Here is a 16,183-nt window from a genome sequence, read left to right as displayed (position 1 = left end):
TGTTGTTGTTGTTGTTAAGTGCCGTCGAGTCGGTTCCGACCCATAGCGACCCTGTACAGGGTTCCCGAGGGTGTAAATCCTTACGGGAGTAGAAAGTCTCGTCTTTCTCCCGCGGAGCGGCTGGTAGTTTCGAACCGCTGACCTTTAGGTTCGCAGCCCGATTCGTAACCACTACGCTACCAGAGCTCCTTTGTAGTAGTTATACCCATATATAACTATATGGAAGGAGACAGGTAGACATAAGGTATGGTGCTGAAATGCAGCAAGAACTCACTGCCAATGAGTTCAATTCTGACTCATAGTGACTATTGGACTGAGTAGAACCGCTCCTTAGAGTTTCTGAGACTATATATCTGTACAAGAGCAGACTCATCGTTCTCCTGAAGAGCTGGCGGGTTTGAATCCTAGCCCAACACTTAACCAGCTGCACCATCAGCATTCCTTGGAAATGCAGCAAAATGCTATATCCTGGAGAAAGGGTTTCCTGGGCATAAAATGCTTTTCCAGGCAATTTATTCTGTCAAATGCCATCAATTCATTCATCTACTCCTCTGTGTGGGCGTGTGCACACACAGGGCTTGTATGTGTGCACATACGTGTGCAAATGTTCATTCCTGGGCACTTGTGTGGAGGAAAAGGACAGGAAAGAAGGCAGGAAGGTAAGAGTGTAAGACAAGGGGAACACTGGTGACCCTGGATGATGACTCTCTATGTGAGGAAAACAGGGAATACACACAGAGATTCCTCCCCCTACAGATTAGATTTACACGTGAAGGGTCTCTAGACAAAATCACAGCATGAACTACCCTGATTCCTGGTATTCAATAGGTCATTTTAAAGGCAATGGCCTAGGCAAAACAGCAAGTGGCTTGCTTTGCAGGGACGGTTTCCCATGAGGCCATTGAAGAGTTCTACCCTGCTTCTGTTTTCAGCATGGAGTAGCGCTTCTCCCAGCTCTTACCAGGAGGGTCCTAGTACTGACAGTGATACTGAGGTCACACCTGTCGTGGGTTTGCTTATGCCTTGTTAAACACACTGGGGAATTGTATAGATTGTAAAGAGGGCAATTTCTCTTTTAGCATCAGGAAGACACCTGAACACAAAGAAGTCTAAATCTAAATTAAAATAGACCGAAGAGGGAATAATGAAGCACTGAAGCCCTCTATGTTTTATGCCCCTTTTCTTCCTAAAAAAATTAACAAAAACCTTAGACATTATATTAAAATTTATTCATTAAAATTAATTTTTAAAAGAAATCTATTATTTAACATTTTTTGTTGTTGTTGTTAAGTGCCGTCGAGTCGATTCTGACCCATAGAAACACTATATAGGGTTTCTAAGGAGCAGCTGATGAGCTTGAACCACTGACCTTGCAGTTGAAGCAACTTTGTAGTCTGACGCATAAGCCCACAGCACCACAACAGGACTCCATTTAGTTACATACAAATATGTTCTTAATTGCTAAATAATAGTTCTTTCCCCTCACAAGCAGTTAGAAGACAAAATGTAAACACAAGTGAATGTATAACAATATTGTTGTTGTTAAGGGCCGTGGAGTCACTTCAGACTCATAGTGACCCTGGTACAGGGTTTCTCAGGCATTAAATCTACTTGGGAGCAGAAACCCTCATCTTTCTCTCCATTGGTATGCTAGATAAGTAATAAATCTTTACGGAATGTAACAGTAATCTTATATTTTATTATTTGTTACACAAAAATCAATTTACAAATATCATTGTAGGATTTCAATTCAACTCGGTAAATAATTGAAAATCTGATGTGATGCTGTAGTATAAGCACTGGACTGTTAACCAAAAACTTGGCAATTCAAACACACCAGCAGCTCCTCAGAACTCTATACAGGGTCACTATGTGTTGGAACCAACTTGACAGCACTTAACAACAACAACAACAACAACAGCAACATATGACACAAGCTTTTGATTTTGTCAAGTTACAGGTTACACCCAGATTTTATCATTCCAAGAGCCCTCATGTCATAGCACAGTCATGGTTCTGTTAGAAACTTATTTTACCTGTTTGTAATGGTTACAAGTGCAGGTGGACAGTAATAACCACTGGAGGCATGTTCAAAACTTCGGAGGACTGTGTCAATTTTGTAACAGAATCCACCGTGTCTCTCCCATCCCTTAAAAATGGAAAAGGGAAATTAAGGATGTAAATCTCACTTCATTAAGTAGAAAAAGGTTTTCTCACATTCTCATTTACCACCTTAATAGCTTTCTTTTCTGATCTACTCAAACTTTTAAAATTTTTGTCTAGGTAAATTTATATTTATTTTATCTGGAGATGCCATTAGCTAGTCACTTCGACATTTATTTAATCAATTATCATAATATCAAATGAAAACAAATAGTCTTCAGAGTAAAAGAATTTTATACAAATGGTTCCTTAAAAAGCAGAAACTAAAAGTGTTGGCTTTGAAGTTAGAGTGCTTGAGTTTGGATCCTGGCTACACCATCATGTGCCCTTATTCCATCTCTCTGCATCTTAGTTTTCTCATCTGTAAAATAAGGGAAATAGTCGTATCCATGAGCTCTCATAAGGAGCTGAAGGATAAACACTGGACTGGTAAGTACAAGATCAGTAGTTCAAACCCACCAGCAACTCTTGGAAACCCTATACAGGGTCGCTATGAGTTGGAATTGACTTCACAGCACACAGCAGCAACAAGTAGTATTCATGGAACTATTCTAAAAATGAAAGGGAGACACTGCATGCAGAGACTGAAGAATAGAGCCAGGGGCTCAGCAAATGTTCAATTATTGTTATTTATTATGATTATGAAGGAGCTCTGGTGATGCAGTATTTAAGTGCATGGTTGCTAACCAAAGCATCAGTGGTTCAAACAAGATGTGATAGTCTGCTTCTGTTTGATTACAGCCTTGGAAATTCTATGGGGGCAGTTCTACTCCATTCTATAGGGTTGACATAGGTTTTTTCAATTATTTTTTTTAATTTGCTATTATTGTGATTATGAGGTATTTCTGCTGAGCAAAGGAGACATATACATCAAGATCATATTGCATGTTTTTGACTGTTCTTTCCTCTCAGGATATTTCACTGAGATTTGTTGAGATTAGGAATTTTGATAAAGCCATAGATTATTGATAAAATGAGCTTGAAGTTCAATTCTGGTACAGTCAAAGATAGGCTTGGCTGGATTATAATGCTTGCAAATAAAGACTATATATATATATATGTATATGTATATATACCTGCACAGGGTTTCCAAGGATACACATACACACACATATATATAGGTATGGTGCTGTAGAATAAGCTAACCATAAAATTGGTGTTTCAAACCCACCAGCTGCTCCTTGGAAGCCCTATATAGGTTCTCTATGACTGAGAATCACCTCTGCATCACTTAACAACTATAATAACACACACACACATGCATATATAAATAGAGATATTCCTAAAACAACTGGCTGGACATTTAGAGAGGAAGAAAGCAAGTCGTGAACTCACTCAGAAATGTAATACATGCAGTTCCATGGCCAGTTATGGGAAGTATGAAAATTGGCTCTACTTTTCAAAATCATCTGTTGCTGTTGTTAAGTGCCGTCGAGTCGGTGCCGACCCATAGAGACCCTGTATAGGGTTTCCGAGGAGCAGCTAGTGAGCTTGAACTACCGACCTTGCAGTTCAAACAGCTTTGCAGTCTGGCACATTAACGCACAGTAGCACAGGACATATTCATTCTTTAATATTTCAACTGAGTCCCTTTTCTTCCAATATTACAAAATCACATCATTCATACCTATTTTTACTCATTCACCAATTTTGAAATACCCTACCTACCCTATGTGACATACCAATATTTGCCAGCTTTTGATCAGATATAAAAACATTTACAGTATATTCCTTGGAAAAGGTTTCAGTTCTTACAATAAATTAAAGAAAATCTTATTTTAGAAATCATCTATTTTAATTCAAAATATATTACTAAACATATTTTTATTTATTTATTTATTATTAATCAGGAAGTCTGATTCCTAGGTGCTCCCACATCCAGCCAACCAGGATCTCTTGGTCTAAAGCCTTGGTCCCTTTCATTTCTACCTGCTGCTGTATCTGTCTGTGTGAAGGACCTAACTACTCCAGACAACCTTCTGAAGACCATCCTGTCATGGGGGGCAGGGAGGTTGGACTACCTTTGTATTTGGAAGCACAGATTGATGAAGACTGACAAACTGACCTTCCTCTACATTAGTAGTTTATAGATCTTAGACTGCTTAGAAAAACAAAGAAAGATACAAAAACTAACAAAACCAAAAACCCACAGCCTGACACCTAAACCATAACACCATCTTAGAAGGTCTCCTTGTAAGAATTAACCAGACTTAAAAAAGAGAGAGAGAGAGAGAGAGAGATGTGATCCAGAAATAATCAGAAAGTGGGAGAAAGATGGTTTTCTTCTCCCAGAAGATTTACAGCCTTGAAACCCTATACAGGGTTGCTATGAGTCAGAACCAACTCAATGGCACTTAACAATAATAACCAGAAAAAAATAAGATTCTTTTACTATAAGCCTTTGTCCACCCAATGACAGTGGGAAAATAGTTGTTTATGTTGGTTAATAACCTTTGCATTTTAGCTGTCATTTTCTTTTTAAGTGAAATTATGACCATGACAATTCTGAGCATATTGTCTCAAAATTGACTTAACAAGTGACTCAAAATGTAAAAAAAAAAAGTTCTTTCTTACCCACCTTGGAATTGAAAGTTACTAAAACTGAGATTATAAATTGACTTTGCATGTGCAGACTGTTTAGAAAGCTATATTGAAGCAAATGGCTAAAAGAAAAGAACTAGTTAAAACCATATTTATAGCTGGATATACATTGAAATTAATGGAATTTTTACCATAATGCTGACCTTAGAATCTTTAAATGCTGCTAGCGCTATTCTGAAAGGAAAGAGAGACCAAAAATTTGAACAGACCATCAATTCTGTGCCTGCTGGCTAAGAAGCTAATTGCCTCTTCTACAAAAATAAAACCTGTTGAATTGTCATGAGAGACACCATAATACACACACACACATGCACACACACACTATCTCTGATTAAACAGAGATTAGGTAAGTGATCAGTTATAACTAATTCAGGAATTATAAACATTGGATAAAATATTTGCTGATACATCTGTCAGTCATGGAATGTGTATTTGCCAACTTTGCTGTATGAAGTCATTCATATGCTTACACACATTGATAGATGAATAAAACACAGAATCTGGAACATATATAATTAGAAGAGAAAGTATGTAACACAGAGATGCATAAAAATCAGTTGAAAATTTTGAGACTCATACAGCACAGAAATTGCCAATATTTAATTCCAGATTCATGTGTGTCCGTGTGTGCTTTGTCTGAAGAAGAGAGAGAGAATGTGCTGAGGACACTGGTTGGTCCTGGGTTTTTGCTTTGTTGAAGAATACTGGGCATATTTCAGGAAATTTAAAACAGATAACCTACCTTTTACATTTAAATGTAATATATATGAAATCATTTTTTTCTGACATAAGTTCTTAAATTTCTAAACTTTAATTACCTTTTATTATCTGTTTCCCAAATAGTAAATATATTGCAAAAAAAGAAAAGAATCCCCCTGTATTATTGTATTCTATTTAAATACTGAAGTCTAAGAAAAATTAAAAATGAGGCAGGACATTTGGTGCAGAAATTCACTCCGTGAGCCAAAGAAATTCAAGATTTTTCACTCTGACATCCCACTTCAGAATTATGAAAACCATGTGTGCGGCAGGACATCACGTGACTGTCTGTGTTTGAACAGATGGTATAAAAGGATAATTCACATTTTTTATCTTGAAAGAACACTCATTTTAGGTCAAAGTGGCTGGTTAAAAAAACAAACCAAAACAAAAACGCATAAAAGTAGCTTTCCCAGAGTTGCAAATCCTTCACATGCCTCTACCTGATGACTGCTGGTTGTTAAACATAGCTCACACTCACACAGAAAAAAAGGAGAAGAAAGAAGCGAGGGAGGGAGAAAGGAAGAAAGAGAGAAGAAAGAAAAAGGGAGGAAAAGAGAAAAAAGAAAGGAAGAGAGAGGGGAAGGGCACGAGATGAGGGAAGAGAGGAGGGTTAGAGGGAGAGATTCACATGAAATCTGTGGTATATAAATTACTCTAATTCTGAAAAGTTCTTGTAGATAAACTGCAAAGTTAACAGCATTTACCTTTCCACAGCCTGATTCCGTGTCAGAAAGGACATGGCCTGATTTTTTACAGACATAAACAAGTGCTTCTTCACAATTTTTAACTTTCCAGTGTCCCTCCTAAAAGAAAAATTGTTATAAAATGAATGAGTATGTTCCATTATTGGTGCCAGGAGCTATATCAATTATTAGGAGTGAAAATATGAGTAAGTGTTTCTCAAAAAGTTAAACGTAAAATTACTACTGTTGCTGTTAAAGCATCATGGAGTCAGATTCTACTCATGCTGGCCCTGTATAGGATTTCTGAGACTTTAAATCTATTGCAGGAGCCGGTGGAGTGGCTGGTGGGCTTCTACTGCCAATCTTGAGGTTCACAATCTAGTGCTTATCCTATGGAGCAATTCCACTCTTAAGGTATGTACCCAAGAGAAATGAAAACTCATGTTTACACAGAAGTTACACCCTGGTGTGTGGTGCTGCAGGATAAGCACTAAATTCCTAACAGCAAGGTTGGCAGTTCAAACCCACCAGCCACTCTTGGAAACCCTATACAAGTGAGTCAGAACTCACTCTATGGTACACAACAATGTTTATAGCAGCATTATTCAGACGAGCCAAAAGTTGAAAATAACCCAAACATCCATCAAAGGATTAATGGATAAACAAATCATGTCTAACATATGCATACAATGACATGTTACTGAAATGAACTAACTGAAATGAAGTAACACATGCTCCAACTTTGATGAATTTATAAAACATGTTGAATGAAAGAAGCCAGCTACAACTGAAAGGCCACATATTGTTTGACTCCTTTTGCAGTATGAGGTGTGGTTTGGGGGTTGATTACTTAACGGGTACAAAGTATTCTCCTGGAGTGAAGAAAGGTTTTGAAAATCGAGAAAAGTAATGGTTACACAACATTGTGAATGCATAAACTGTCAGTGATTTAAATACCTTAAAATGGCTAATTGTATGTCATGTGAATGTCATCTTAGTGAAAGAAAACATTAAGTATTTTGGAATGGGGTACTTATTATCTGAGGAATCTGCAATGACATAGGAAAAGACTAATACTTCCTCTGAGTGCCAGTGCCGGAATATAAATAATTCCAAAGTGTGCCATCCTGGACTGGGTGGAGAGGAGGGGAGGAGCAATTGGGGTTTCTTGAATGACTGTCATGTGCTTGGTTTAATGTCAAGTGATTTCCATATATTTTCAGCATTGTAATTGTTAGTTGCCCTCAACTTGATTGCAGAGAAGAACAGAGTTCCCTAGGGCTTTTAAACTGTGAACTTTCAGAATCAGATCATCAAGCCTTTCTTTCAAGGAGCCTCTTGGTAGACTTGAACTGCCAACTTTTCAGATAAGAGTGCTTAACTCTTGATATCAACGAGGGACTCATTTATGACTCCCATTTTAGAGGTCAGGTTTAGTACTCTGCATAAGGTACCAGAATCAGTAAGAACTGGAGATAGGATTTATTAAAATGTCAGCTTTACAGGAAGCAGTCCTCAAATTTTTTATTTTATTTTTTTAAAGATGAACAGAGCAGAGGTTCTCATTCTTTAGTGTGCACGCGAATCACCTGCATGGGTTACTAAAATGCCCCAAAAGCTGAGCTTCTCCTTCTGTAGGTGTGATGGGAACTAAGGATTTGCACTTCTAACAAGTGTTCATGTGATTTACATGGTGCTGGTCTGAAAACCACTCTGAGCCACTTGGATGAAACCATTCTCCTGACCAAGTGAGAATGTTGACTTTTCTCTTCAGCTACTGCTAAGGCTTTGCTGTTGTATTTATAAACCTGATGCTGGGAAAATGTCTGGAAGCTACATTACATGCTGGTAACAACCTCATAGCTGAAATTCATGTTTACCCCCGATGTTCTTCACCACTAATTCTTCATAGCCCACCTAATTTCCTCTTTATATGGCAGACACCTTAATGCCTTCTACTAGTTCTACCAACGGCTACTCTCAGAGCCGTCATTAATAATGAGTGGCCCTGTAGGATAAAGCAGTTGACCATAAGACTGGTTTGAGCCACAGGGTCAATGGTTCAAACTCACCAGCTGCTCCTGGGAAACGCTATACAGGGTCACTATGAGTCAGAACCAATTCGATGGAACTTAACAATAACAACAATGGAGCCCTTTATCACCATGGGACACATACTAGACGGGAGCTAATGCCTTCATCTGTAAGACAAACCCTACATCCTACCTGTATGAAGTCTCCCAGCAAGCCACCCAGTTATGGATGGATGAATGAAGGAATACATAAAGTAGTTTCTTAGACTCTCATATTCTAATTTCCCCATCAATCATGATTCGGTAGCTTGTTAATTGTAATCATTGTATTCATATAGAGTTCTACTTCATGGAAATGCTAATTTTCCAGCATCTACTTTTTAAAGTGGTTAAAGTGCTTCTGAGTTTCCAAAAAGGGTACCACAACATATCACATTTAAAACATCTGGCATATTCAATAAAATTAATACCTTTCCTTACTCTTTGGAAAGTAATCATTTAAAAAAGTATTTTATTGTTAACTGAGTGAAGGTTTACAGAGCAGATCATCAGTTATACGTTCAACAAATCATACACTTCGTTCATTACAATGATTGCAATCTCCAGGTACCATCAATTTAACATTGTTTACCTCTATTCACTTTTTATTCTTCCCTATATCTTCCATTACCTTCATCTTTTCTCTGCCAACCTCAATCTTGTTGTATATTGCTTTCTCTGTCACCCAGGTAACATGTGTCTACTGGTGTGGCACTGTTGGCTCATGCGTCAGACTGCAAAATCATTTGAACCTCAAGGTTGGTGGTGATAAAGAGCATCCTTCTCTGGTTCCTGATCACAAGGGGAATGTTTTCAGTTTCTCTCCACTGAGGATGATGTTGGCTGTTGGTTTTATATATGTATATATGACCTCAATTATGTTGAGGAATTAAATATGTTGAGAAATTATAACAATACCAATGAACCAGTAAAGAATCAAATACTAAAACTGTAGTACATTTCAGCTGGTCTCTGGTTACAGAATCCCTGGGTGGTACATGGTTAAGTGTTTGACGCCTAACTGAAAGGTTAATGGTTCAAATCTATCCAGAGGAGCGTAAGAAGAAAGGCCTGGTGGCTTACTTCCAAAAGATCATAGATACTCAAAGCCCTATGGAGCACAGCACTGCTCTTACACACAAGGGGTCACTAGGGATCAGAGTGTCTCCACAGCAACTTGCAGACCCATGACAGGTATCTAGAGAGGTCAAATATGACTGTGCTACACTGCTTTAGCACTTAGATTTGAAGCTGCACACATCTGAGCCAAGCTTAAAAAAATAAAACAATGAAGTGTGTTATAAAAATAACTACTTGGAGACTCTTGGATGACTGGCTGGCACCATTATTTGGACAAAGAATACTTAATAAATGGATCTTCAGAAGAACCCAATATAGTATCCTGGTGGTTAGAAAGAGGCCAAACTACCAAAACCTCCTCATCTCAGTGATTTCGTCACAGTTCAGTAGCTCTTACATTTCAGTAGCTCTGTGATCAAGGAGACTGAGTCCTTAAAACATACAACAAACCCTTTACATGGCTTGGGATTTAAGTAATTCTATAAAGTCACGTTTTAGATAAATGAATGACTCAGACATAGGGATAATGGGGATGTTAAGGCCACATTAATGTGAAGAAAAGAATAAGGTTTTCCATTGATTCACCATTTTCAAAGAGGTTATATACACTGTTGAAATCTTTTTATGTGAATCAGGCAATGGAGTTTGAAAATCATCACTCTCCAGTCTACACTTCTGAACCTTACTCTCATCTCCACCTTGGTCATTAATGGTACCACTATCCACCCAGGTGCCAGTCTAAAATCTCTCTCACCTCTCACCTCTTTATCTAATGTAGCAAATCCTAGCTGTCTGAAGGATCTGTGAATCTGTCTGGGTCTCTGCATCTTTATAACCTGAATTCAAATATGTTGTAGCCACCAAACTTGTTTCTCCGCTTTCATTTTATCCATCTCCATTCAATTCTTTATGTAGCTGTCACTGTTTTTCCCTTCTGCCACAGTTCTTTATAAAAATGTAACTCAGATCATACCATCCATTTCCTTAAATCCACTTATGGTTAGGTGTCATGGAGTCAGCCTCCGATTCACGATGATCTCTTACACATTGTTATCCATACAGGGTTTTCATTGGATGATTTTCAGAAGTAGATTGACACACCTTTCCCCCCTAGTACAGACAGTGCTTTTGGTGCTGTAGAATTAGCACTGGAAAGCTAACTGCAATGTAGGCAGTACAAACCTACCAGTCTCCCCTCAGGAGAATGACGAAGCATTCTGCTCCTATAATGATTTACAGCCTTGGAAATCCTACATAGGATCACTATGAACTGGAGTTGACTTGATGGCAGTAGGTGTGGTTTGGGGGAATCTTAGTCTGGAAGCTCAGTTGAAACTCATTCAACATCATAGCAACACAAGCCTCACACAATGCACCTCCTGCACAGACAGATGATGACTGAGCAGGAGATGGGCTGGCCAGGGATGGAAGGTGAGAATTCTACTATTGAATTACCTGTTGTTTTTGTGAAGTGCCATCGAGTCAGTTCTGACCTATACCCACCCTGTATAGGGTTTCTGAGGAGCAGCTGGTGAGCTTAAACCACCAACCTTGCAGTTCCAATGGCTCCGTATTCTTGCACATTAATCTACAGCACCACACCAGGACTCCTAGTATCTCATAAAACCCTTAAGAGGTTCCTGTCCTGTAGTCAAGAAGTGGTTGCCACAAGGTTGGCAGTTCAAACCCATCAATCATTCCTTGAAAATCTTACATACGATGTCAACAGCACTTAATATCAACAACATTGTTGTTGTTGTTAGGTGCCATTGAGTCGGTGCCGACTCATAGTGACTTTATGCACAGAAGAATGAAACACTGCCCAATCCTGGGCCAACCTCACTACTGTTGCCACACTTGAGTTCATCGATGCTGCCACTTGGCCAATCCATCTAGTTGGGGGTTTTCCTCTTTTTCTCTGACCTTCCACCTTACCAAACATGATATCCTTCTCCAGCGACTGGTCCCTCCTGACACTATGTCTGAAGTATGAGAGACGAAATTTGGCCATCTTGGCCTCTAAGGAGCACTCTGGCTGCACTTCTTCCAAAACGGATTTATTTGTCCCTTTGGCAGCCCATGTAACTTTCAATATTCTCCTCGAACACCACAACTCAAAAACATCAATTCTTCTTTATTCACTGTCCAGCTTTCACATGCATATGAGGTTATTGAAAATACCATGGCTTGGGTCAGGGGCACCTTAGTCCTCAAGCTGACATCTTTGCTCTTCAACACTTTAAAAAGGTCTTGAGCAGCAGATTTGCTTAATGCAATTCATCGTTTGATATCTTGACTGCTGCTTCCATGAGTGTTGACAGTTGATCAAAGAAGAATGAAGTCCTTGACAACTTCAATCTTTTCTCCATTGATAAGAATGTTGTTTATTAGTCCAATGGTGAGGATTTTTGTTTTCTTTACATTGAGAAGTAATCTGTACCAAAAGCTGTGCTCTTTGATCTTCATAAGTAAATATTTCAAATCCTCTTCACTTTCAGCCAGCAAGGTTGTACCATCTGCATATCGCAGGTTGTTAATGAGCCTTCCTCCAATTCTGATGCCACATTTTTTGTCATAGAACACAGCTGCTTGGATTATTTGCTCAGCATACAGGTTGAATAAGTATGGTGAAAGAATACAACTTTGTGACACACCTTTCTTAATTTTAAACCATTCAGTGTTCCGATGTTCTGTTTAAACAACTGCCTCTTGGTCCCGGTACAGATTCCTCATGAGCACAATTAAGTGTTCCGCAATACTCAAACTTCGCAATGTTGTCCATAGCTTGTCATGAGCCACACAATCGAAAGCCTTTGCACAGTCAATAAACCACAGCTAAACATCTTTCTGATATTCTCTGCAATCAGCCAAGATCCATTGGACATCACCAATGATATCCCTCATTCCATGGCCTCTTGTGAATCCGGCTTGAACCTCTGGAAGTTCTCTGTTAATGTATGCTTGCAGCCGTTTCTGTATTACCGTCAGTAAAACTTTACTCGCATGGCATATCAAAGAGTGTCCAATGATTTCCACGTTCCATTGGGTCACTGCTCTTTGGAATGGGCACAAATATGAATCTCTTCTAATCAGTCGGCCAGATAGTTATCTTCCAAATTTCTTGGCAGAAATGAGTGAGTGCCTCCTGTGCTGCCTCATTTTCTTCAAAAATTTCAATTTTTATTCCATCCTTGTTCTTTGCCAATTCCTTCAATACACCTTGGACTTCCTTCTTCAGTGTCATTGGCTCTTGATGATATGCTACTTCTTGAAACAGATGAACATTAAGCATTTCCTTTTGGAGCAGTGACTGTGTATTCCTGTCTTCTCCACCACTCGTCTGTCAGTTTGTCATACTACGGTGGCTTGTGAGTTGCTGTGATTCTAGAAGCTATGCCACCGGTATTTGAAATGCCAGCAGGGTCACCCATGGTGGAAAGGTTTCAGATGAGCTTCCAGACGAAGACAGACTAAGAAGGAGTGACAAACTACTTCTGAATATTTAGTCACTGAAAACCTTATGAATAGTAGAGAACAACAACATACCAAGGCTGATAATCTGATGTGTTTACATCCCTCCTTTCCCATCTGTGGTGCGGTGGGCTAATGTGCTCGACTGCAAAGTCAGTTTGAATCACAAGGCAGCGGTTCAAGCTCACGAGCCGCTTCTCTGAAATGAATATGGGGTTGCTAAGGAGCTCTGGTAGCATAGTGGTTACGAATTGGGCTGCAAACTGCAAGATCATCAGTTCAAAACTACCAGCCACTCTGTGGGAGAAAGATGAGGCTTTCTGCTCCCGTAAAGATTTACAGCCTCAGAAACCCTGTACAGGGTCACTATAGGTTGGAACCTACTCGACGGCACTTAACAACAACAACATGGGTTGGAATGGACTTGACAGATGGCATTTCACAACAACAGCCACCTCCTCATCATTCTACCCTTAGGCCACACTGGTTTCCTATTTGATTAATAAATAAGCAGGCTTTTGTGTCTGTGCTGCTCCTCTGCCCACAACGTTTTTTCCCCTTATCAAGAGACAGAGGCAGGTATAGGATTCTCTTAAGTCCCAGTTTAACTGTCAATGCTTCAAAGAGACGTCCATGATTCTCCTATCTAAAGTAGCTGCCCCCTCACCCTCATGTCACCCATTTCCTTGAGCAATCATTCCAATGATATTTACCATGACCTTTTCTGTGTGTGCTTGTTCACTGCCTGGCATGGGAGCCCAATGAGGAGCAAGGACTGTGCCTGTCTTGGTCTCTGCTGCAGCCCAAGTCCCTGGCACAGGTGGATTTCAATACCAGCCCAGCAAAATAAGCATTGAAAAAAAAAGAAAAAGAATGAACTTAAAGAGTGCTCTGCTGAGACACATACATGGCTTCTATTTGGAAAAATTCGGGGCTCATGTGTGTGCCAATTAGTAAAGGTGACTGAGGAGCCATTAGACCATTCAAAGGACAATGGAATGTTACTGCTACTCAAACCAATCCATGTTTCTGATGCATTTTCTGTAAGAAATAAATGTAAATTACTTTTAGGAATCCTATTAGCTACAAAATGGGTAAGGCACTGGGACTATTACCAAAATAAACCCCTTGGAGTGTGATTTCATCATGTGATGAAACCTGTTTTAATTTAAAATACCTGTTTAAGCCTTTCTTTGCTCTGATATTATTCTGATCATTGTTAGGCCTGAAGTCAAAGCAAAGGCAAAGCTTAAGGAAGTCAGATCTCTGGAACAATTCTAATTCGTTTCTGGTTTGAATCTATATGTTGCTCCAAGGGAGAAAGATGATACTTTCTGCTCCTGTAAGGATTTAAAGCCTCAGAAACCCTATACAGGGACTCTACGAGTCAGAACTGACTTGGTGGCACACAATCACCACCACCACTGTATATAAGGAGCCCTGGTATGTATGGTGTTGAAGGATAAGCACTGTACTGGTGTTAACTACAAGGTTGGTGATTCAAACCCACTAGTTGCTCCTCAGAAACCCTACACAAAATCACTACGATTACAACCAATTCAAAAGCGCTTAACAACAGCAGCAAACTATATGCAAAGGAAGTCTAGTGGCACCATGGCTAACCCAAAGGTTGGCAGTTGAACCCATTAGCAGATATAGAAAGACAAGGCAGTCTGCTTCCATAAAGATTCACAGCTTCAGAAACTGTTTGTTGTTGTTGTGAAGTGCCATTGAGTTGGTTCCAACCCATAGTGGCCCTGTATAGCGTTTCTGAGGAACAACTGGTGAGCTTGAACTTCCATTTTAAACCATCCTTACAGTTCAGCGCCACACCAGGGCTCTCTAAACTCTGGTAGGGCAGCTTTGTGATGGCCTATAGAGTCGCTCTGAGTTGGAAACAACTGGATGGCAGTGGTAGATGGGAAGCAGATTTTGCTTTTGCCTAGAGAAAGGGAAAATCAGTAGGTCCATTGGATTAGGGAAAATCCTTTTTGTTTTTTTAATGTACTTTTTTAAAATAAAAATTTTTGATGATAGTCTAGCATTAAGATATATTTTTTTCTCCCTTTATCTCTTTTTTTTTTCCCCTACAGGAAACTGGAGCAAAAGTTCTTAGCAGCGGTGAAATGGGAACAATGGGATTACCAGAAATGTAAATCAAACTTGAAAGCCGAGGTAGGATGACAGACTTTAAAGATATACTTTTAAATGGAGAGAGAGGAGTCCTATTGGCACAGTAATTAAGTATACTTGGCTGCTAACTTAAAGGTCAGCAGTTCAAATCCACCAGCTGTACCAAGGGAACCAAATGCACCAGTCTGCTCCCGTAACGATGCACAATCTCAGAAACTTTATGGGGCAGTTTCTGTCCTACAGGGTTACTATGAGTCGAAATGAACTCAGCAGCAATGGGTTTTTTAGTTGAGCTAGAAGCAGCCACAGGATTCTTTTAACCCCAAATGGAAAGTGAAGAATTTTGTCTTCACTCCAAACTAAAGCTTAGTATTGTAAAGTTATCATAGTACAAACTGGAGATACTTTTTTCCATTAAAAAAAAATTTTTGCTCTAAATCACTTGTTATGGATTGAATTATATCCCCCTCAAAATATACATTGTAAACCCTAACCTCTAAGCCTGTGTTTAATCCCATTTGGGAATGGGTTGCCTTTGCTATGTTACTGAGACAAGATTAGTGTATGGTGTCTTTTGAATCAATCTTTTTTGAGATATAAAACCACATGGAGCTCTCTAAGCAATCAGGAAGCAGAAGCAGAAGAGACAAGGATCTTCTTCCAGAGCCTTCTCCTTGAGCTGACACTATGAATTTGGATTTCTAGCCTCCTGAACTATAAAAAGAATAAAATTGTTTGGTAACATCACCTACTTCTGATATTTCTGTTAAAGCAGCTGTGGTGCCGTGAGCTCTTTAATATGTCTCTCCTAGACATAGTCTTTGTGGCGGTGGTTATACCTTGTTGAGTTGGTTCTGGCACATAGTGACCCTGGATAGGGTTTCAAGGCTGTAAATCTTTAAGGGAGCACAAAGTCTCATGTAACTCCCTCAAACTGCTGATCTTGTGGTTAGCAGTCCTACTCATAATCCATGAAGCTATACCGGCTCCTTATAGTCTTTGTAACTCCTATCAAATGACTTTTCATGATAGGCAAAGGTGGAGGAAGATGCTGATAGGACGATATGATTCTGTTGTAAACAACCGAGAAGATGGCTAATTGTGGTGCTGTAGGGCAAGTTTGTTTGAATTACAAGGCCCATGGTTCAAACTCACCAGCCGCTCTTCGGAAACCCTATATAGGGTCATGCTATAAGTCGGACACGACTTGACAGCATT

The 16,183-nt window shown here is 39.4% G+C and overlaps 1 protein-coding gene across 1 annotated transcript in view; it reads right to left on the bottom strand.

Annotated features, from left to right (window-relative positions):
- PLA2R1 (phospholipase A2 receptor 1, 180kDa) overlaps positions 1-16,183 on the bottom strand; it is a 184,167-nt gene that overhangs the window by 100,253 nt on the left and 67,731 nt on the right. The window contains exons 11-13 of the mRNA XM_006872042.1: positions 13,717-13,873; positions 6,231-6,330; positions 2,037-2,149 (exon numbers count right to left, since the gene is read on the bottom strand). Coding sequence (XP_006872104.1) covers positions 2,037-2,149; positions 6,231-6,330; positions 13,717-13,873 — 370 coding nt within the window. The remainder of the gene's footprint in view (positions 1-2,036; positions 2,150-6,230; positions 6,331-13,716; positions 13,874-16,183) is intronic.

Source organism: Chrysochloris asiatica, unplaced genomic scaffold (assembly GCF_000296735.1).
Source record: "Chrysochloris asiatica unplaced genomic scaffold, ChrAsi1.0 scaffold00181, whole genome shotgun sequence".
Taxonomy (NCBI): domain Eukaryota; kingdom Metazoa; phylum Chordata; class Mammalia; order Afrosoricida; family Chrysochloridae; genus Chrysochloris; species Chrysochloris asiatica.
This window is presented reverse-complemented; position numbering and strand designations above follow the sequence as displayed.